The sequence below is a fragment of the Varanus komodoensis genome, unplaced genomic scaffold (assembly GCF_004798865.1).
Source record: "Varanus komodoensis strain SLA01 unplaced genomic scaffold, ASM479886v1 scaffold51, whole genome shotgun sequence".
In the NCBI taxonomy this organism is placed as follows: Eukaryota; Metazoa; Chordata; class Lepidosauria; order Squamata; family Varanidae; genus Varanus; species Varanus komodoensis.
This window is the reverse complement of record NW_025336100.1, coordinates 5625604-5645970: the sequence shown is the minus strand read 5'-3', so window position 1 is coordinate 5645970 and position 20367 is coordinate 5625604. Positions and strand designations below refer to the sequence as shown.

Below are 20367 nucleotides of genomic sequence, written 5' to 3'. Positions count from 1 at the left end.
CATGACCAAAAAAGTTTGGGAACCTCTGCTCTAAAGGATGTGAGGATGTGAGACATCCTCTAGAGCCGGGGTCGGCAACCTTTAACACTCAAAGAGCCATTTGGACCCATTTCCCACAGAAAAGAAAACTGGGAGACGCAAAACCCTTTTGACATCTAAAATGAAGATAACACTGCATATATCGTTTTTTACCTTTATGCTATGTATAAAAAAACTATAGTGTGTTGCATTTATGAAATCAGTGAACTACTATAGAGAAAACAAATTTTTATTTCTGCATGCAACAAAAGCATTTTGAATTCCGAAAAAAAAAGAGGTTGGGTTGAAGGTTACTTTAAAATGAAATACTTAATGTCTATTCGACTCCTCCTCGTATTTATGAAATAAAAAGCCAAACTTAAATTATCCACCTGCAGCAAACCAAAAATGCCCTCTGCTTCTGTGTGCCCTCATCCTTTTATCACATGTACTGGAGGGTGCAGTCAGCTGTCAACCTGAATAAAAAAGGACTAATTGATACTTTCATACAGTAAGTAGAGTTTCTGCAATACAACAAATATAAATAATAGTCTGGTGAAATATTGAACAAACATCCCTCTCCCAATGTAATAATGCTGAAATTTTTATAAGAATCTTCTTAAAACAAGAAAGTAGATCTATATCTTCATTATGATTTAGCTGCAGCTCTTGTTCAGTCACTAAAAACTGTTATTTTGACTCTTACATTATAAATTAGTAGGACTCCTTTCATATATTTTGAATAGGAGAACAGCTTCCTGCAGAGTCAAAGTCAGTGCTAAAGGGCTGCATGCATTAAACAGAAAACCCCATAAGTTCGTCAGCAGTAAAAGCCAATGAATCTACCCACGTACCATTAAACGTTTGGTTTTCTTCAGAAACTTTTCTTCGATTTATCCATGGTTGGCCTACTGGGGAAAAAGCTCGGTAAATCAGCGCTTGTTGCAGATTGGCAGCTGTGCTGGCATGTGTTTTGAGCAACGGAGCTGCAGCAGATGGATTCAAGAACCACATGTGGCTCCCGAGCCGCAGGTTGCCGACCCCTGCTCTAGAGGATGTCCAACAATTTCTGGAGGGTAACAAGTTGATTATCCATGTGCTATACATAGCACTTGCTAGCAACCACCTACAGGTTTACTTTCTTGGTACGAAAAAAAAACCATAGAGGTACCTGCCAAGTAACTATCTACCCAGATTTTAAGACCTTGCCTTGGAAAGACAGTATGTTAACGTTTTGCATGAATAAAATAAACTAAATGTACAGTGGCTGCACAACTTCCTGAACTGGCAGAAGACAGTCCAGTTGTATAATAAAATAAAGTTAATCTACATTGTCTAATATAGAAATGATATATTAATCAGTGGTATGTATGTGCATTTAATGTGGTAAGAGTGTCTGATAAAGCATTTTTTTCTGCTGACAGCCACCAGCTCAGCCCATTTAGAAGATCTAGCTTATCTGGATGAACAACGGCATGCACCCCTGCGCACATCTCTTCGAATGCCTCGCCAGAGTATGGCTGGTGCTCGTACACAACAGGACCTAAGAGGTAAGGATGATGTGTCTGTGATAGATGTCAGGATGTTTACATATCTCTTGTCCCTGCTCTGAAGTCACAGAAACAAAACTAAAAGGTTAAAAAAACAAAAAACTTCTACCATGAAGATGGATGTTAATCACTAAGTAGCCGGTGCCTAATTAATATTTACAAGAAGCATTCATACTTTGGGAAGCAAACTGCTCTAATATGAACTAGATTACAGTATCAATTTTTGAAGTAGTTTATCAGGATTGTCCAAATATCCATAAATAACAGTGTTGAATGATTTAAATCCAAGCATAAATAAGTATCTGTAATAACAGACTTAATGGCCACTTACCAATGGGAAGGACAATGAAACAGCCACCTACAAGGGGCTTCTGTTTTCTGAGACATTTCCTAAGTTGGCAGAAAAACACTACTTCATTAAAAAATAATAATAAACAGAAATGAAAGAGTGAATAATCCTCTCAACTGGTAGCTGACTGAGCTTTGCAGCTACAATGCCTTTTTTTTAGAAAGAATTAAAAGTTGTGACAGTGACAACAGGAAGCAAAGAGAATTGACCCACTCTATTCAGTGAGGACAACTTTTCTTATATTTCTACTCCCTGTAAGATCAATTTCCTCCCTGCCTTTAACAAGAAAAAAGAACTGTCCTAGATAACATGGGAATAAATACACTTTGCCTTGCCCAGTACCCTCTTCAGGTTGGTGGTTACCTGCACAGTCAGCTGTTCAGTTGGTCCCAAGAGTCTGTAGTCTAGTCTTGGTGAGGATGAGCCTACAACATAGTCTGGAAGAAGCAAGACTGGCTGTGATTCAAGGCAGGTAGCAGGACCAGGGAATTGATAGGTAAATGTTGTAAGCTGTCCTGAGATAATATACATGAAGGACGGCATATACAAGTTTTAAATAAATAAAGACTGTGCATCAATCCACAGTGGTAAATTCCCTCTCATCCAAACAATTGTGGGCTTTGGATTTTAGCCTCTAAAAGGGTGTCAAATGATTTTACCTAATGCTTATATTTATTTTAGCTGTTGTTACAGGGAATTTTTAATAGAATGGAAGAGAATGCAAGTAAATAAATATTTACTCCTGAATAATTAGCTTCAGGCCAGTCTAGAGTTTCTCTTGTTTCTTTGGTTTGTTTCTTAATTTTGTTTGACCAAACCTGACATCCTGATTAGGTAAAGATAAAGTGGAAGGCTTTAGAAATGGGGGGAAAGTGCTTTTAGTATGTATGAAAGGTGAAATAATGCATTCAGCCCTTCACCCCATTTCACATGAGAATGAGGTTTCCTCCATTTTCTTGCTTAACTTCTTACCAGTGCTGTTTTCTGAAGTGGCCATTTCACCTGTCATTGAATAAGCTTTATACAACATTGATATAAAATGTCATACTTACATTTGGTTGATTTCTTCTTTCCCTTCCTTCCTTTCTTTTGTTTCATGTGCCATAGAAAGCAAACTAGCAATGTGGTGTTGCCGGCAGAGTTCTAGTTTTAGGATCAAACTAGATGGAATGTGATTTTGATCAATATCTTTTGCAGGTTTTTATGTTTACTGATAAATAAGCAAACTATGTTGCTTTTTTGAAGTTTAGGAGAGAAGATATTTAACCTTTTCCTCCCATGTGGTTTCACTAATCTAAATTCCAACCAACCACTGAAAACAAGAAGCTAATGGTATGCTTTCCCCCATTGGACTAATAGTTTCAGAACTTGACTGAAGGAAGAGAATAATAGGAAGGGGGTAAATATACTGTTTTCCCTAGCACCACTTGCATGTTTTTCAAAGTAGTTGTGTGGGGCTGTTAATTAGAAGAAAACACCTGTGGTGCTTCTGATCTATGCCATATCTAGTCTGGCTTTTATGCTGAGGAGACCTATGTTCAAATTCCCATTCAGAGTCCAAGACTCCAGTGTCTCCTGGAGATTTTTCTGAGAGTTAACTATCCAAATATGTTGCTGTATGCACATCAGAGCAAGGGTTATTTATTTATTTTTATACCACTTCACATCCATGTAAAATTTCTTATTTGCTCTATCAAAGTACCTTTAAAAAATTTATTTTTATTTTATATGACAAATGCCAAGCCAACCCACACTATAGAGAAACAGAAGTATTGGAAGTATTGATTGGGGCTACCCCAAGGGTGGGATCAGGACCTTTTTGAAAGGGAGAGATGTTCTAGTTTGGATTAAGCTCTTTGCATGGGCAGACCCTACTCCCACATCTCAAAGGATTCTTACACTATTTGTAACCTGTGGAGCTCAAATAAAAGACCACAATTCTAAGGTTTTGTTTAAATCTGCTGGAGAAGGGAGGTGGAAGCAGGGCATGCTCCCAGCAATACACAGGGTTTCAGTCAAGAATGGAATAGAGAACTGGGATAGCTTATTTTGCCCATTCAGTGGAATGTACATTTTTATCAATGTTATCAGTTTCAGAAGGGATTGTGGAACTTAATTCAACAAAAGCAATGCTTTGAGTATATTGTACAGCACAACTTCTCTTTGAAAAGGGCTTAATTAAATCAGCTAGCTGTTAAAGGTGTAATGCTACTAATGCTTCTTCTGTTTTTCAATGCCTAAGGGCACCTTCATTTTGGAAAGACGTAGTAATTGGGTCATTCTTGTGAATCAAAGTTCTTTACTGTTTAAGCATGTATGTGTCTTTTTGAAGTATCTATCCAAAGTCAACGCAAATTGATTTTCCATGCCCTTTTGACAGCTAACAGACCAGTACTATAACAATGGATTGATAAATGGCCACCTACAATAGTACAATGGGTGGGGGATTTAAACTTTCCATTTTTGAATGGATATCATCTACAGGTGGATAAATATGTGGATATGCAGGCAGACTTAGTTGATATTTATGCATAATTGTTTTTAATAACAGTACTATCCTCTGTTATATACTAATACAGATGGATATATAATATGTGTGTAGGTATTGTTATGGAGCTATCTAAATCTTATTGTAAAGTTTAGGTTTTTTCCCTTGTCAAAATGACTGTTTGCTGCTGCCACCCAGGCTAGCTAGATAGGAGAAAATAGCTTGTTGGATCAGGCAGGAAGGTAGAACAGATGTTTGAGAGGAATTCTTCAACTCAGATATTTATCAGGTATTTATCAGAGTCTGAAAATAATTCAGGTAAGAAAACATTCATCTGGATATATAAGCAGAATTTACATTGAAGCAGCTAGTGAGAACTGATGATAATTTCCTATTATTTTCCACATTTTATGCCAAATATAACTTTCTCACAATTTATTTATTTATCTAAAACTTTTCTAGACCGTCCTATTACCAAAGTCTCAGGGTGCTTTAACAATACAAAAATATAAAAAGTTTAAAACAGAGCATCCTAAAATTCAACTAATAATAAAACCCAATTAAAACAGTCAGGTCTTAAAACATTGGGAAAATAAAAGGTTTTGGCCTGGTGCTGAAAAGAATAAAATAATAAATAAAGGCCTTGTGGCAATACGTGCAACAGAAACATTTGTCAGAATCTATTTTCAGCCCTGCATCAGTTCTTCCTTCAGAGACTCCATCATTTTAAGAAGTACTGTTAAGGTTGATCAGATATTCAAACTATGATATGTCTGTATGTTTACTGTCAGAGAATAAATGTAATATACAGGCAGTTAGTTGGGCACCATTGCACCCAGGGTTTTCAGCAATTAGTATACATAAGCACACTGCTTCTGATCCTGGAAGTTCTAGAAAGCCATCAGGACTGGCAGACATTGATATTCTTCTCCTCCATGAATTTGCCTTATTCCTTTTCAAAGGCATTCAGCTTGGTGAACGTCTTCTGGAACTGTAGAAGATAAGCCATAGTTTAGCTATAAGCTTATACAGAAGGTATACAGGGTATGACATACATTTTACCTGTTCAAAAACAATGAGCTTCATGGAATGACCTCCATTTCTAGTATTATGAAAAGAAGATACACGTTTCTTATTTACTTTCTGCACACCATACATAATTATTTATGTTTTCCCACTTATCTCTCCTATTTGCTAAGATAAACAATTGCAGCTGTTGAATCTTTCCTCTTTAGAGTTGCACCTGCTTCTTAATAGTTTTAATTGCCTTTTTTCTGCATTTATTTTCCAGCTGTTCAGGTTCCTTTTATGGTTTATTGCTCAGAACTGTACACTGTATTCCAAGTATTGTCATGTCATAAAGTTGTATAAGGGAAATATGATCTTGGCAGTTTTATCTTCAATTCCTTTTCTAATTATACTTTCCTTTTCACAGCAGGCATGGAGTGGGTTGACATTTTCATTGAGCTGTTGACTGCAGTCTCAAGATCTCTTTCTTGGTCAGCTCAAATCCCATTAGCTTATACTTGAAGATGGAATGTTTTGCACCAATGTGCATCACTTATATTGAAGCACATTTGCCATTTAGGTGTTCATTCTCCCTATTTGGAGAGATTTTTTTAAAATTATTTTTGGGGAGGAGCACCTTACAATTCCTTTCTCTTTTAACCATTGTAAATAATTTGGTATCATTGGCAAACTTGAATACCAGTAAGTTGAAAAACAATGGTCCTAGAACAGATCCCCATGGGATCATTTTGTTTTCATTAGGAAATTCTATTATTTGTGTCACCTCTTTGCTTTCTCTTTTTTAACCAGCTGTTGCTCTCCCCTCTTTCTTTCATCCATGACTTTTAAGTTTGCTCAGGAATCTTTGGTGAGATACTTTGTCTAAAGCCTTTTGGTAATCCAAGTAAACGGTGTCTGTTTGATCACCATTGTCAGTCAATGTATGTTCCACTTTTGAAAAAAAAATGAATTCCTCAATGCCCTAATTGATTGCATCTAGAAGAGTTGGTCCTGGACCAAGAGAAAGTAGGTGACCCTGGATTTAATACTGCTGCTGATCATAGAAGATGTAACCAAATGGAGACAATGAACATACCAAACCAAGTAGAAGAAGAGGCTGAAACTTTTGCTCAGCAGATTACCAGTATTTCAAGTATAATGTCAGTCAGTGGATTGACACTGATACACACAAAGAACTCTGAAAGGTTAGTGAGGCAGAATATACCTCTGTAGAAGTTGTGCTAATTCTTTTCCATCAGGACTTGTCCTTCTATAAGCTTGTTGTTGTTGTTAGTCACAAAGTCATGTCCAACCTATCGTGACCCCATGGACAACATTCCTCCAGGCCTTCCTGTCCTCCACCATCCCCCGGAGTCCACTTAAGCTCATACCAACTGCTTCAGTAACTCCATCTAGCCACCTCATCCTTTGCCACCCCCTTCTTCTTTTGCCGTCAATTGTTCCCATCATTAGGCTCTTCTCCGGGGAATCCTTCCTTCTCATTAGGTGGCCAAAGTATTTGAGTTTCATCTTCAGTATCTGGCCTTCTAAAGAGCAGTCAGGGTTGATCTCCTCTAGGACTGACCGGTTTGATCTCCTTGCAGTCCAAGGGACTCGCAGGAGTCTCCTCCAGCATCACAATTCAAAGGCCTCAATTCTTCAGCGCTCAGCCTTCCTTATGGTCCAGCTTTCACAGCCATACATTGCAACTGGGAAAACCATAGCCTTGACTATACGCACTTTTATCGGCAGGGTGATGTCTCTGCTTTTTAGTATGCTGTCTAGATTTGCCATACCTTTCCTCCCCAGGAGCAAGCATCTTTTAATTTCTTGGCTGCAGTCCCCATCTGTGGTGATCTTGGAGCCCAGGAAAATAAAATCTGTCACTACCTCCATTTCTTCCCCATCTATTTGCCAGGAAGTGAGAGGACTGGATGCCATGATCTTAGTTTTCTTAATGTTGAGTTTCAAGTCAACTTTTGTGCTCTCCTCCTTCACCTGCATCAAGAGGCTCTTTAGTTCCTCTTCACTTTCTGCCATTAGAGCAGTATCATCTGCATATCTGAGTTTGTTGATATTTCTCCCAGCAATCTTAATTCCAACTGGTGATTCATCTAGGCCCGCCTTTCTCATGATGTGCTCTGCATATAAGTTAAATAGGCAGGGTGACAGTATACAGCTTTGCCGAACTCCTTTCTCAGTTTCGAACCAATCAGTGGTTCTGTGTCCAGTTCTCACTGTTGCTTCTTGACCCCCATATAGGTTTCTCAAGAGACAAATAAGATGGTCTGGTACTCCCATCTCTTTAAGAACTTGCCACAATTTGTTGTGATCCACACAATCAAAGGCTTTAGCATAGTCATTGAAGCAGAAGTGGATGTTTTTCTGGAACTCCCTAGCTTTCTCCATGATCCAGCGTATGTTGGCAATTTGATCTCTAGTTCCTCTCCCTCTTCGAAATCCTGCTTGTACTTCTGGAAGTTCTTGGTCCACATACTGCTGGAGCCTAGCTTGTAGGATTTTGAGCATAACTTTGCTAGCTTGTGAAATGAGTGCAATGGTGTGGTAGTTTGAACATTCTTTGGCATTGCCCTTCTTTGGGATCAGAATGTAAACTGACCTTTTCCAATCCTGTGGCCACTGTTGAGTTTTCCAAGTTTGCTGGCATATTGAGTGTAGCACTTTTACTGCATCATCTTTTAAGATTTTGAATAGCTCAGCTGGAATACAGTCACCTCCACTAGCTTTGTTGTTGCTCAGACTTCCTAAGGCCCCTTTAACTTCACATTCTAGGATGTCTGGCTCCAGGTCATTGACCACCCCTTCATGGTTATCAGGGACATTAAGCTCTTTCTTGTATAGTTCTTCTGTGTAATCTTGCCACCTCTTCTTAATCTCTTCTGCCTCTGTTAGGTCCCTGCCATTTTGGTCCTTTATCATGCCCGTCTTTGCATGAAACGTTCCCTTCATATCTCCAATTTTCTTGAAGAGATCTTGTTCCTCCCTATTCTATTGTTTTCTTTTACTTCTTTGCACTGTTCATTTAAGAAGGCATTGTTATCTCTTCTAGCTATTCTCTGGAATTCTGCATTCACTTGGGTGTATCTTTCTCTTTTTCCATTGCCTTTCCCTTCCCTTCTTTCCTCAGCTATTTGTAAAGCTTCCTCAGACAGCCATTTTGCTTTCTTGCATTTCTTTTCCCTTGGGATGGATTTAGTTGCTACCTCTTGAACCATGTTGCAAACCTCTGTCCATAGTTCTTCAGGCACTCTGTCTATCGGAACTAATTCCTTAAATCCAGTGCTTTTTTTTGTCATAGAACGCACCGGAACAGAGTTCTGGCACCTTTTTTCAACAGATTTTCCATGTTTTAAAAGTAACTTTTGAAAATTTGATGTTTGATCCATGTGGATTTGAATCGCCCTGTCAAGCATAGCAGGTTGGCGGCAAAATCATTAAAATGGTGTGTGCAGGCTGCTTGTGTGTCGAATCCGATGCATGCGTACTTCGTCCGTGCTGGTTGTGATGGCGCTGCTTGGCTTGTGGCACTGCTTGGCTTGTGATTGGTCATGTGGTCGCATGCTGAGTGCTTACTGCGGGCGGCAACTGTTATGTTTCGTTACACAATTGACATGTGTGAGTGTGTGTACAGTGATTGACTACGTGTGAAATATAAATAATTTCATGAGTTCCGGCACCTTTTTTCTTACAAAAAAAGCACTGCTTAAATCTATTTGTCACCTCTACTGTATATTCATCAGGGATATGATTTAGGTCATACCTGAGTGGCCTAGTGCTTTTCCCTACTTTCTTCAATTTAAGCCTAAATTTTGCAACAAGAAGCTCATGATCTGAGCCACAGTCAGCTCCTGGTCTAGTTTTTACTGACTGTATAGAGCTTTTCCATCTTTGGCTGCAGAGCACATAGTCAATCTGATTTCTGTGTTGACCGTCTGGTGATGTACATGTGTAGAGTCATCTCTTGGGTTGTTGGAAAAGAGTGTTTGCTATGACCATCGTATTCTCTTGACAAAATTCTACCAGCCTGTGCCCTGCTTCATTTCGTACTCCAAGGCCAACTTGCCTGTTATTCCGGTTATCTTTTGGCTTCCTACTTTAGCATTCCAATCCCCCATGATGATAACGACATCATTTTTGGGTGTTAATTCTAGAAGGTGTTGTAGGCCTTCATCGAACTGGTCAACTTCAGCCTCTTCAGCACCAGTGGTTGGGGCATAGACTTGGACTATTGTGATGTTGAATGGTTTGCCTTGGATTCGAACTGAGACCATTCTGTCATTTTGGAGATTGTATCCCAGTACTGCTTTTCCTACTCTTTTATTGACTATGAAGGCTACTCCATTTCTTCTGAGGGATTCTTGCCCGCAGTAGTATACCTGATGGTCATCTGAATTAAATTCACCCATTCCTGTCCATTTTAGTTCACTGATTCCTAAGATGTCGATGTTCAGTCTTGTCATCTCTTGTTTGACCACATCCACCTTGCCTTGATTCATGAATCTTACATTCCAGGTTCCTATGGAGTATAGATCTTTGCAGCATCACATTCTCCTTTTACCACCAGATACATCTGCAACTGAGTGTCCTTTCAGCTTTGACCCAGTCGCTTCATTCTTTCTGGCGCTACTAGTACTAGCCCTCTGCTTTTCCCCAGTAGCATATTGGACACCTTCCGACCTGAGGGACTCATCTTCCTGCGTCATATCTTTTTGCCTTTTGGTACTGTCTATGGGGTTTTCATGGCAAAGATACTGGAGTGGGTTGCCATTTCCTTCTCCAGTGGATCACATTTTGTCAGAGCTCTCTGCTATGACCTGTCTGTCTTGGGTGGCCCTGCACGGCATAGCTCATAGCTTTATTGAGCAACGCAAGCCCCTTCTCCATGACAAGGCAATGATCCATGAAGGAGACTACAAGCTTACTTCAATCCATTTACTCAGAACAGATTATTAAGCTATCCAGCCTGTAATTTGACACATCCCCTTTGGATCCCTTTTTAAAATTAATGTTCCATCACCCTTGTCATGTCATCTAGCGCAGAGACTGATTTTAGGGACATGTCATATATTTGTTAGATCAGCAGTTTCATTTTTTTAGTTCTTTAAGAACTCTGGGATGACTGCCACTGAGAATGTTTTATTAACTTCAGTTTATTAGCAGGTTAAAGAAATTCATCTTTCACCTCCAGTGTTTGTCTCATTTTCTCAGGCACCTTTCCTGAAACCATCAGTTCAGGCACATTATATCTTTTGAAGACACATAAAAAGAATTCCTTCATTTTTTCTGTAATTTCCTTATCTTCTTTAGTAATTGACTTTTATGAAATGGTTCAACTGCCACCCCTTCCTGCTTCACAATTTAAAGAATTCTTCATTGTTGGCTTTGATGTTTTTACTACTATGTCCCTCAAAATACTTTTTTCCTCTACTATTGTCTCCTCTGATATCTCCCCTCAGTCTTCTCTTCTCCAAGTAAAACGTGCTCAGTTTTTTTCAATCTCTCCTCTTAGAGCTTTGTTTCTAGTTCCTGGTTCATCCTTGTTACCTTCCACTAAACCCTTTGCAATTTGTCTGCATCTTTCTTGAAGTGTGCCATCCCGAACTGAACACAATAATCAAGATGCAAATTTGATAAGCATCCCTGCCACCTTTTTGTCAAAGCCATTAATAAAGACATTGAAAAGCACTGGTCTGAGGACTGAGCTCTTTGGTACCCCACTTGCTACAGGCCGCTAAGGTGCCATTGAGAAGCACTCTCTCAGTCCAATTCTGTAGTCAACTATGGATCCACCTGATAGTTGCTCCAACTAGCCATCTTTTTGCTAGTTTCTCGATCGGAATGTCATGGGTACTCTGTCAAAAACTCTGATGAAGTCAACCTTTAGTATGTCCACAGTAGTCCCACAGTCCACAAGAGAGGTTACCTCACCAAAAAAAGGTGACTCAGTCTGGCAAACTTGTCCTTGATAAATTCATACTAGCTTCTAGAATTACTCCATTGTCTCAGGTGCTTAAAGACTGACTTCTTTATTATCTGCTCCAGAATTTTCCCAGGGATTGATGTCAGACTAATTGGTTTGTAGTTCCCAGGGTCCTCTTTTTTGCCCTTTTTGAAGCAGGGGACAAAATTAACTGTCCTGAACTTCACCCATCCTCCATGATTTCCCAAAGATAATTGACAGTGGTTCTGAGAGTTCATCTGCCAGTTCCTTTATTACTCTAGGGTAAAGCTCATCCAGTCCTGGAGATTTAAACTCATTCAAAGAAATGAGGTGTTCATTCGTTAATCTCCAACTTCAGTCCTGCACCTTCAGTTCATACTTCATTTCTGCCAGGAGCATTTTAGACCTGCTTTTGGGAAAAGATTGTAAGGGCTGGGACATGGGTAGTGGCTAGGACAGGCAGAAAGCCGGGACCAGGGTACCTGCTCAAGGTGGGGCTTCACAACCAGTTGGGGACTTGAGGCAAGCACAAATTATGAGTCCAAGGTCAAGCAGAGATGTTCAGTTAGAGCTAGGTGGGAACAAAGTGGAGCAGGGCACGAGCAAGGAAGGAACAAAGTGGAGCAGGGCTCAAGCAGGGCTGAGAGTTGCAGGGGCCAGAACACAAGGTCAACTTGCATTGCTGTGTCAAAGAACAGCAGTACCAGAAAGCCTTTTACATTGGCCTCCAGCTGCACTGACGATGTATTGCCAACTGTGTTGGGAAATTCCCTAGAGATTGGTGGCTTTTTGTTAAAGATATTCGTATAGGACTTAGCGCAGTCCACATTTTGTAGGCCATTCCACACAATCACTGGCTTTAAACATATCTAATGATATTATTCCACCAGCTTTCACATGTAACCTCTAATATGTTCAATACTCTTCTAGTCAAATCTGCCATCCGTTTTCCCACCATAAAACCACTCTGATCCACTTTAATATATTTATCAATGAATTTGTTCATTCTGTTTGCCAATATTGCACTAAATTTGCTTATCAGAATGTTGTGTGGAGCATTTTTGTAAGTACATAACCCAAGGAATAGCTGTATTTAACCCTCCCTCCTGTCCTTTCCCCTGCCCCTTTGTCCCTCCCTCCCGCCACCTCCCTCATGCCAAAAATCAACCCAGTTGTAACAAGAATAGAAATCTCTGGTCAAGTTGAGTCACTTGCTCATTGCTTCTGAGTCGAATTACTGATGTGACTTTAGTCAGACCTAGGAGCAAATCGCTTAAAACAACTGGTAATTTTTCTACACATTAAGAGCATTGTGGAAACACAGTCTCTAAATGGTTTAAAGTAGAACTATGTAATGAAACTGAATTCTGGAATGAATTAAAATGGATAGTTTGATCTGGGCTTTTTTTGGATCCTGACTGAAAAGAGACTGTATCACAAGGCCTTGTTAAGTTCTAGTAAGCATGATTTTGAGTGCTTCAGTGTGGTTTTCATGGTATCTTCAACCAGTACTAGTAATCTACCAGGTGTCCATCTTAATAAACTTTCAATTCATATTGGTGAGGCCAACGTAAAATATAGAATATTTTTTTACTTCTTGTCTTAAGTAAACAAAAGGCAAGAGAAGTCTTAGGGGATTCCTTTCAAGAATACAAAGCAGGTTACATTGGCATTATTCACCATTTAATTACATCCTGCCTTATTTAAACAGCAAACAAAAAACTTAGTGAGAAAATCATGTGTATACAAGTAACAAATCCAAAGAGAGAGTAAGAAAGACAGTTGGGAGTGAAAAAGACAGTTGGTGCACATTCTCAAGGCCACCTTGCTGGACTTCAGGCAAGGAGGAGCAGGAGCAGGAGCAGGAGGGGGCCTCAGAATGTGGGCCAGATCCAGATGTTGAGATGAGAGAAGCAAGGCCAAGCTCACCAGGTGGGCAGGCAGTCTCTGAGAATGACCAAGATGTTCTGTTAACAGAAGGTGGCTTGGAACAGGGGAGTTTCTCAGAGATGGACAAGGTGGCTATGGCTCTTGACCTCATGCTGTGACACTAGCTGAAAAGGGTGGCCCAATTAGATGAACAGTGTGCAGAGCGACGGCATGCTCATTTTCAGAGCAAAAACGGGATGGAGCTCAGGCATGCTGATAAAGAAAATTCTTTGAGGTGAATACTAAACTGGATTCAACAAACCACTCTGTGTATGCTCAGAGAGTCATTCTGTGTGTTTGTGCATCTGAGAAATGCTTTGATCAATAAAGAATGTTTTGCAAGAAATGTCTGTGGCTTTAAATGTGTGAAAGGAGGAACCCTGGCTCACAACAGAGCACTCCTAATGTTTTCCGCCAATTAAAAAGAATGTTGATGCAATCATCCAAAAGACTTGGATATTGCTTTTAGAAGTTGTCCTGGTTTACTCATAATGATATACCAGCATTCTGAGGGAACTCTAGCATATTTATCACAAGCAACTGTGTTTATAAAACAGTGCTCAAGATCACTGTTTGTAACCACTGTCTGATTAATCCTGGTGCAAGAGAGAGAGGATCTTTTATTCATGATTTATTTAGTGGTCTGGGCAAACAGGGAAATCTGGCTTTTCTTTCCCACTACAAGCCAGAGTCATAATCAACTGTTGGTTGTTCACCTGTCCCCCCAGAACTTTACTTTACTGTTATGTCTGATATGTATGTTTGGCAACTGATTCAGTGCACACAATCGTTTGGCTTATTTGGATGTAAAAACACTTCCATATGAACTAATAGAAGGAATAAGAAGCTGTGGCAAGAGCAAATTTGTTCATGTGCCATTTCCAGGATTGTAGAAAATTGTTATAATTTATTTGAAGACAATCAAACAAAATATAGAAAACTCACCAAATGGAATAGAAAAATCTATCCATCCCCATTTCAGTCTGTGTTAAAAAATAAAAGATGGGTTCAGTACTGTTAGAGACCACAAAAATATATTTTTTCCTACACACACCACTGTTAACTCCCCTCCCCATTTTCTGACTTATTTACATTCCAATAGAGCAGTATTATGCCAATGACACCTATGTTAAGACAAAAATATGCAATTTTTCAGGACTGGAAGATGTTGTTCTTTGCTTCCCTAACCATAATTGCTTATGGAAATGCTGAGTTGTATATTCTTTATTTCTTTACAGTACGCTTTGCACCTTACAGACCTCCTGACATATCTCTGAAACCACTGCTTTTTGAGGTACCCAGCATTACCACAGAGTCTGTATTTGTTGGCCGGGACTGGGTATTCCAGGAGATTGATGTACAGTTGCAGAGTGCTGATGCCAGTGTGAACAGAGGTGTGGTGATTGTTGGAAATATTGGCTTTGGAAAGACAGCAATCATTTCCAGACTGGTAGCACTGAGCTGTCATGGCACACGCATGAGACAGATTGCCTCTGACAGTCCCCATGCCTCCCCAAAACGTAAGTGGAGAGATGTATCAGTTGGATTAATGTATTGTGCTATAGGGTAGATTATATATCTCTGAAAAGGATGCATTTCCCTCTCCTTTATACATACAGTTTGGGACAATTCTTTCAACTGTGTGTATAAGCATTCCTTTGTAAGGATTGTGGACTATTCATGTTCCAGTCCTGTAGCATATGATCTTTGAATTGCAGTAGATTCAGTGTTCAAGTTGTTGCTGATAGCCTGGATGACAGCCATAGTACTATATCCTTCAGGGCGATAGTTGATGGTAAAGCGTGAGGAGGTAAGACTTAACACTTCCTTCTCTTTGCTGCACCACTCAGGTTGAAGACCGCCATGACCAGACTTCCTCCTTCCCTTTTACCCATGTTTGTTCCTGGAAACAAAAGATGTGTTGAGATTTACTGGAATGCATTTTAAGAAGGAGTTAGCATGAACTGTTCACAATGTTCAGGGCAGTTATCTAATTTAGCATTAAGCTAGATAGCTTTCTTCATTTTATTCCCATGAGAAACCCTACAGCCTGATATGGGCCTCAAGGGTTAAACAGGTACCAGACAATGTGAACTGCTCATCACATATCCCTCTTTCCTTAGTTAATAGTAAGCTAGGGCAGCTGAGCTGTCTCCCCTCCCTCCTACAATTTCCCACTAAGCAGACAGCTTGGGGTGTTTTCTAGCAGGCAAAGAGATCTCTCCTGTAAAAGATAGTATAGCTAGATATAACTGGCTTTCCACCTGAACCCCAGAGTGTACACCCTGGAGTGACATCCATCATTTCAGGAAGCCCTGCAATCTAAGCAGATAGTGTGCAAATTTTGCTTGTTTATTTTATCAATATATTTGTAATCAATAAAGCATTATCTATAATGGTAGTGTTTTTTCTTCTACTTTGAGTAACCTGGAATATAAAGTAGGGTGCCTAGTTGGACCAGGCTCCTGGGATTCAATGTAATTTCTCTGACCCCCTACCCATGTGTCTTTGAGGGTCCCAATCTTGTATTATTAAAGCATTTGTTGTAGGAGCTTAGTAAGGGAAGAATAAGCATGAAATAAAAGCAAATGTCACTTTAAACTCTTGCTACTTTATAGGTTCTCAGAATATGCTTGGTTTAATTGCTCAAAATTTTAAGATTGCATTGTCTAGACAATCTAGAACAGAGAGCTATGCTTGCTTCTTACAAGGTTGATAGGTGATACTGCCTTTTGAGTAATACACTCCCATTTGGATACAGATTGTATTGGCCAAGACAGTATGAGATCCCCGCTTATAGTACAGCAACATGGAAATGTCACAAGCAAGGTTGAATTTATCATAGCACCTATCCCAATCTAATGGCATTCGGGCTGCTATTTCACCCAATTTTGGGGATGTCTTCCCATTTATTGCAACTGTAGCTTGAATCAGAGTGTTAGCAGCAGTATGCCTATGAGAAGAGCTGGCTGGAACTGGGGGTCAGACTAGATGGCCCAGGAGACTTCTTCTGACTTGCTATTTTTCTGTGTTTCCATGTTATGTAATTTGTGCAGACTAGTATTTTGTTGCTGAGTCTGTTTAATGATAACAGATACAAACAGCTTTTAGTGGCTCCTTCACAATTATAAAGTTCTCCCTCTGGAAATCTGACAGAGATCAAGTCAAATGATATTTTAGAAAGCTATTTTCAGTTTCTAAGAGTATGGATCAGTTTTGGTTGCCTCAATCTACAGACCTTTGGCTGAGTTTTGTAGCATTTAAAATGTAAATAAAGGTATACTTGTGGATGGGCACTGTAGATGTGGCTTGCTTCATGTTTCTCTTTCCCTTTCTCTATTTCTGCATTTGGGTCTCATTTTCTGACACTCCCTTTTCACACATATTAACTTACATATGGGAAAGTAGGCTGACTTTTGTGATACATGGACATGATTTACTTGCCTTTTAGGGCTAGGTTGACAATTACAAATTAAACCACTTAAAAGAGTTGGGTGATAATAGAATGCTATGTAAATGGGTTTTTAGACAACTTGAATGTTGAGCACACTGCTTTTCACATTTCACAAGCACATTCCTTCTGCTAAGTTCATAATTATGATAATGTATACAAAATGAATTGAAAAACAGGTTAGGGTGTTTCTGCCACATATTCTTGAACCTAGCCATAGATCCATTCCTTAAAACTATCAGATAAAACCTGATCATATTCTGTCAGGATTAAAATCTTAAGTAAATGTTTCTATTGGCTGAAAGCCAGTCCAGAGAAGGATTTACTGGAACACTTTTGATGGGACAGAATAGTGGCTGATGTCCCATCTGTTTTTTCTTCATTACAGATGCTGATGCAAACCGAGAGCTTCCCCTCACTCAGCCACCTCCTGCTCATTCTTCCATCACTAGTGGCAGCTGCCCTGGAACCCCAGAAATGCGCAGACGCCAAGAAGAGACTATGCGAAGACTTGCTGCACAGGTACTATTTTTATTTCTTTTAAAGGTCTTCTTTTCATTCTGTTTTTCACTTGTTGTCAGAACCTGACTTCCTGATGTAGAAGCAAAAGACTCAGTAAAAACTGTTACTGCAATAATTAGGTATAAAACTTTACAGACCTAATAAAGATTATTATTATTGTGATACGGTACCACTCAACAGCCAAAGTTCTCTAGACTGTGGTATCCTCTTTAGTTCATGATGCAACTTAGAGCACCCCCTTGAAATACCCTTCTTCTTCATGGTCTCTGTGCATCACACACATGGGCTCTGCACCTGTGTGGAGTCTGCTTTCAGGAAGATGCTGTAGCTGAGATGTTTGGCAGGAACTCTTCTCTCAACCCTGTCCCGACATGGAGGAAGGGTTCCTACAGAATCCCTCCGTTGTTCTTCAAGTGCCATTGTGGGTGCACTGCAAAGTTCTTCATATCTAGTAGCTATCCTCACCTGCAAACAACCCTTTAACCTCTCCTCCTCTTCTAAAACCTTTGTTCTTTTCCCTGTCAAGTTTCTTACCAACCCTTCTTTTTTCCAAGTCTCTTATGCCTTAAAAAAAATTGCATCTCTACCACAACTTTTTATCTTTGCCTCTCTGCTTCTTTTCCACCTTGCCCATCCTGTCTTTCCTATTCACTTCCCACCTTACAATGACATTCAAACCACTGTTTGGGGGGGCAGCATTGTGGGTGCCTCCCAAAAAAAAACACAAAATAGATGGCCATTCCTTATATTTCTTCTGCCTGGGAGACAGCCATGTGATGGAGCCCTGCCTGCATTGCTGGGCCTTCATCAATCAGTCTAGGAATAAATAGCTGGCTGCTATATCAGGACCCTTCACAGAGTAGACCTCCACATCTCCTGAGTCCCCCCCCCCACTTTAGAGGCCCTGGCAACTCCACTGACTCCACCTGCCTCAACCACAGCTGCAGTTCCTGCCATGGAATCCCCATCAATGCTGGACCATTCCCTCAAGCCAAGCAGGTCAAGGCAGGGAAACTCAGCAAAAAGGCAGAGGGTTAGGGTGACAGAATCAAGCAAGAGAAGGATGGTGGAATCAACTACGCAGACTCTGCTCACCAGTCTCCATCATGAGAGCTCTGCAACCCAAACCTTAGTACCAACCCATTAAACTGCTTTCACCATCTCCATCTGCAAGGGGGCGATTTGCAGCCTGTTGCTTCTGCCACCTGAGTGTGTGCCCCTCGGTAGCCTCTGAATCAAGACATACCGCTCCATCATCCTTGATCCTATCAGAATCTCTACATGCCAAGCCTGAACACTGGTCATGCTCTACTCTATCAGACTGGGATGGAAGGTTGGACTGGTCATTACCATCCACACACAGAATAGTAGTGGGACTGCTATTGTGGTGGGACTGCTGTGGAGACTGATAAGCATCCTACTACTCACAGTGCCATGGGGGGCTTTGGCCCAACCCATACTTGGCCAACTGAGAACACTCTTGCACAGAGGCATCCCTGACATCACACTCTTCCAGGGCCCACTGTGTCAGAACCACTCCAGTCTCACAGGCCTTGCATGCAGCAGCATCCTCAAGCACCCTACCAACATCTCAATGATGCCAAACATCACCTGTGACTGCCTTAAGACCTCACCTCCTCAGAGGCAACACCATGCTTCTACTCCAGGTATTTGCAATACAAAAAGGGATTTCTTATGACCTTTGCCCCATATTAGAGGTGGCCATAAAGCACAGCACAAGATGATCTTACCGTGCCAAGTGGAAAATCTTCTCCAGCTTTGTTGCCCAACTCAGCTTCAACCTGACCAGATGTTCAATACAACAACTCCTCCTCTTCCTGAATTCCCTATTTCAACATGGACTCAAGGCAGTGTCCATTCACATCTATGCAGCAGCAGTCTCAGCCTTCCAGTCTCCAATCCAGGGGTTCTCCACTGTGTCTCACTGCTTTACTCACCAGTTCCTCTGAAGCCTCAAGAACTTTGCCCCTCCCTCGTCTTCCCCCCAACACCAGCCTGGAGCCTCTCCGTCATGCTCCAGACTGTCACAAAGAAGCCATTTGAGTCCATGGGCACAGTGAAACTAAACCTACTCTCCTGGAAAACCATCTACCTGGTAGTGATCATTTGGCCTACTGTTCCAGCAACCTGGCTGCTCTACAAATAGACCCACCATACCTGAACTTCCGCAAAAGGAAGCTCCACCAAGATCCCCTCTTCCTTCCCAAAACTAGTCTCAACTTTCTAGCTCAACAAGGACATTGTCCTGTCAGCTTTCTTCGCATGCCCCCACCCCGCAAAAAAAATCTAGCCAAAGCAGCACCGTACACTCTTATGTGCAGAGAGTCCTGGTCTTCTACAGATCACCTCTCACAAAGACTGTTCATATGGTACAGTGACAGGAATAAAGGCTTTCCAATATCCTCGTAATGGCTCACCTGACCCTGACCTCTCCCTAACCTATTCGGCCCATTAAGGGGTCACTCAGTACAAGCAACAGCAACCTGTACAGCACTCCATGCTGGCATACCCCTATCTGACCTCTGCAAGGTACGTAGCCACATGGTCAAACCATCAACCTTCAATAACACACTACTGGCTCAATGTGTGTGCCAGAACAGACAGCACCTTCAGCAGAGCAGTTCTCTCCTCCACCCTACAGTAACAATGCCACCTCCCTCCAGCAGGTAAAGTTGCCATTCAGCTATATGTATGATGCACAGAGACCATGAAGAAGAAAATAAGGCTGCTTACCTATGACTATCATTCTTTAAGTGGTAATCCATGCATTCACACAACCCACTTTCCTTCTCTTTGGTGACATCTATCAATGTTGTAGCCATCCTAACTGCTGCACAGGTGGGATACTGGACCCTCTTCCTCAACACAGGACCACAGTGTCAGTGTCAGGTCACTTGAGTTGAGGAATTGGGCAGGAAACTCTTCTATATACTGGGGTCGGGGAGGACTTCCCACCAAAACATCTCAGCTATAAAATCTTCCCTATAAAAGGCTCTGTGCACATGCAGAGCCCATGCATGTGAATGCACAGATAACCACTCGAAGAATGACACTTACAAGTAAGCAACT

General features: G+C 40.8%; 1 protein-coding gene across 4 annotated transcripts in view; it reads left to right on the top strand.

Moving 5' to 3' along the window:
* The window catches only part of TANC2 (tetratricopeptide repeat, ankyrin repeat and coiled-coil containing 2), a 331148-nt gene that overhangs the window by 210149 nt on the left and 100632 nt on the right, over positions 1-20367 (top strand). For all 4 annotated transcript variants that reach the window (XM_044447243.1, XM_044447244.1, XM_044447242.1 and 1 more), the window contains 3 exons: positions 1443-1568; positions 14543-14824; positions 17144-17277. In XM_044447243.1, coding sequence (XP_044303178.1) covers positions 1443-1568; positions 14543-14824; positions 17144-17277 — 542 coding nt within the window. The remainder of the gene's footprint in view (positions 1-1442; positions 1569-14542; positions 14825-17143; positions 17278-20367) is intronic.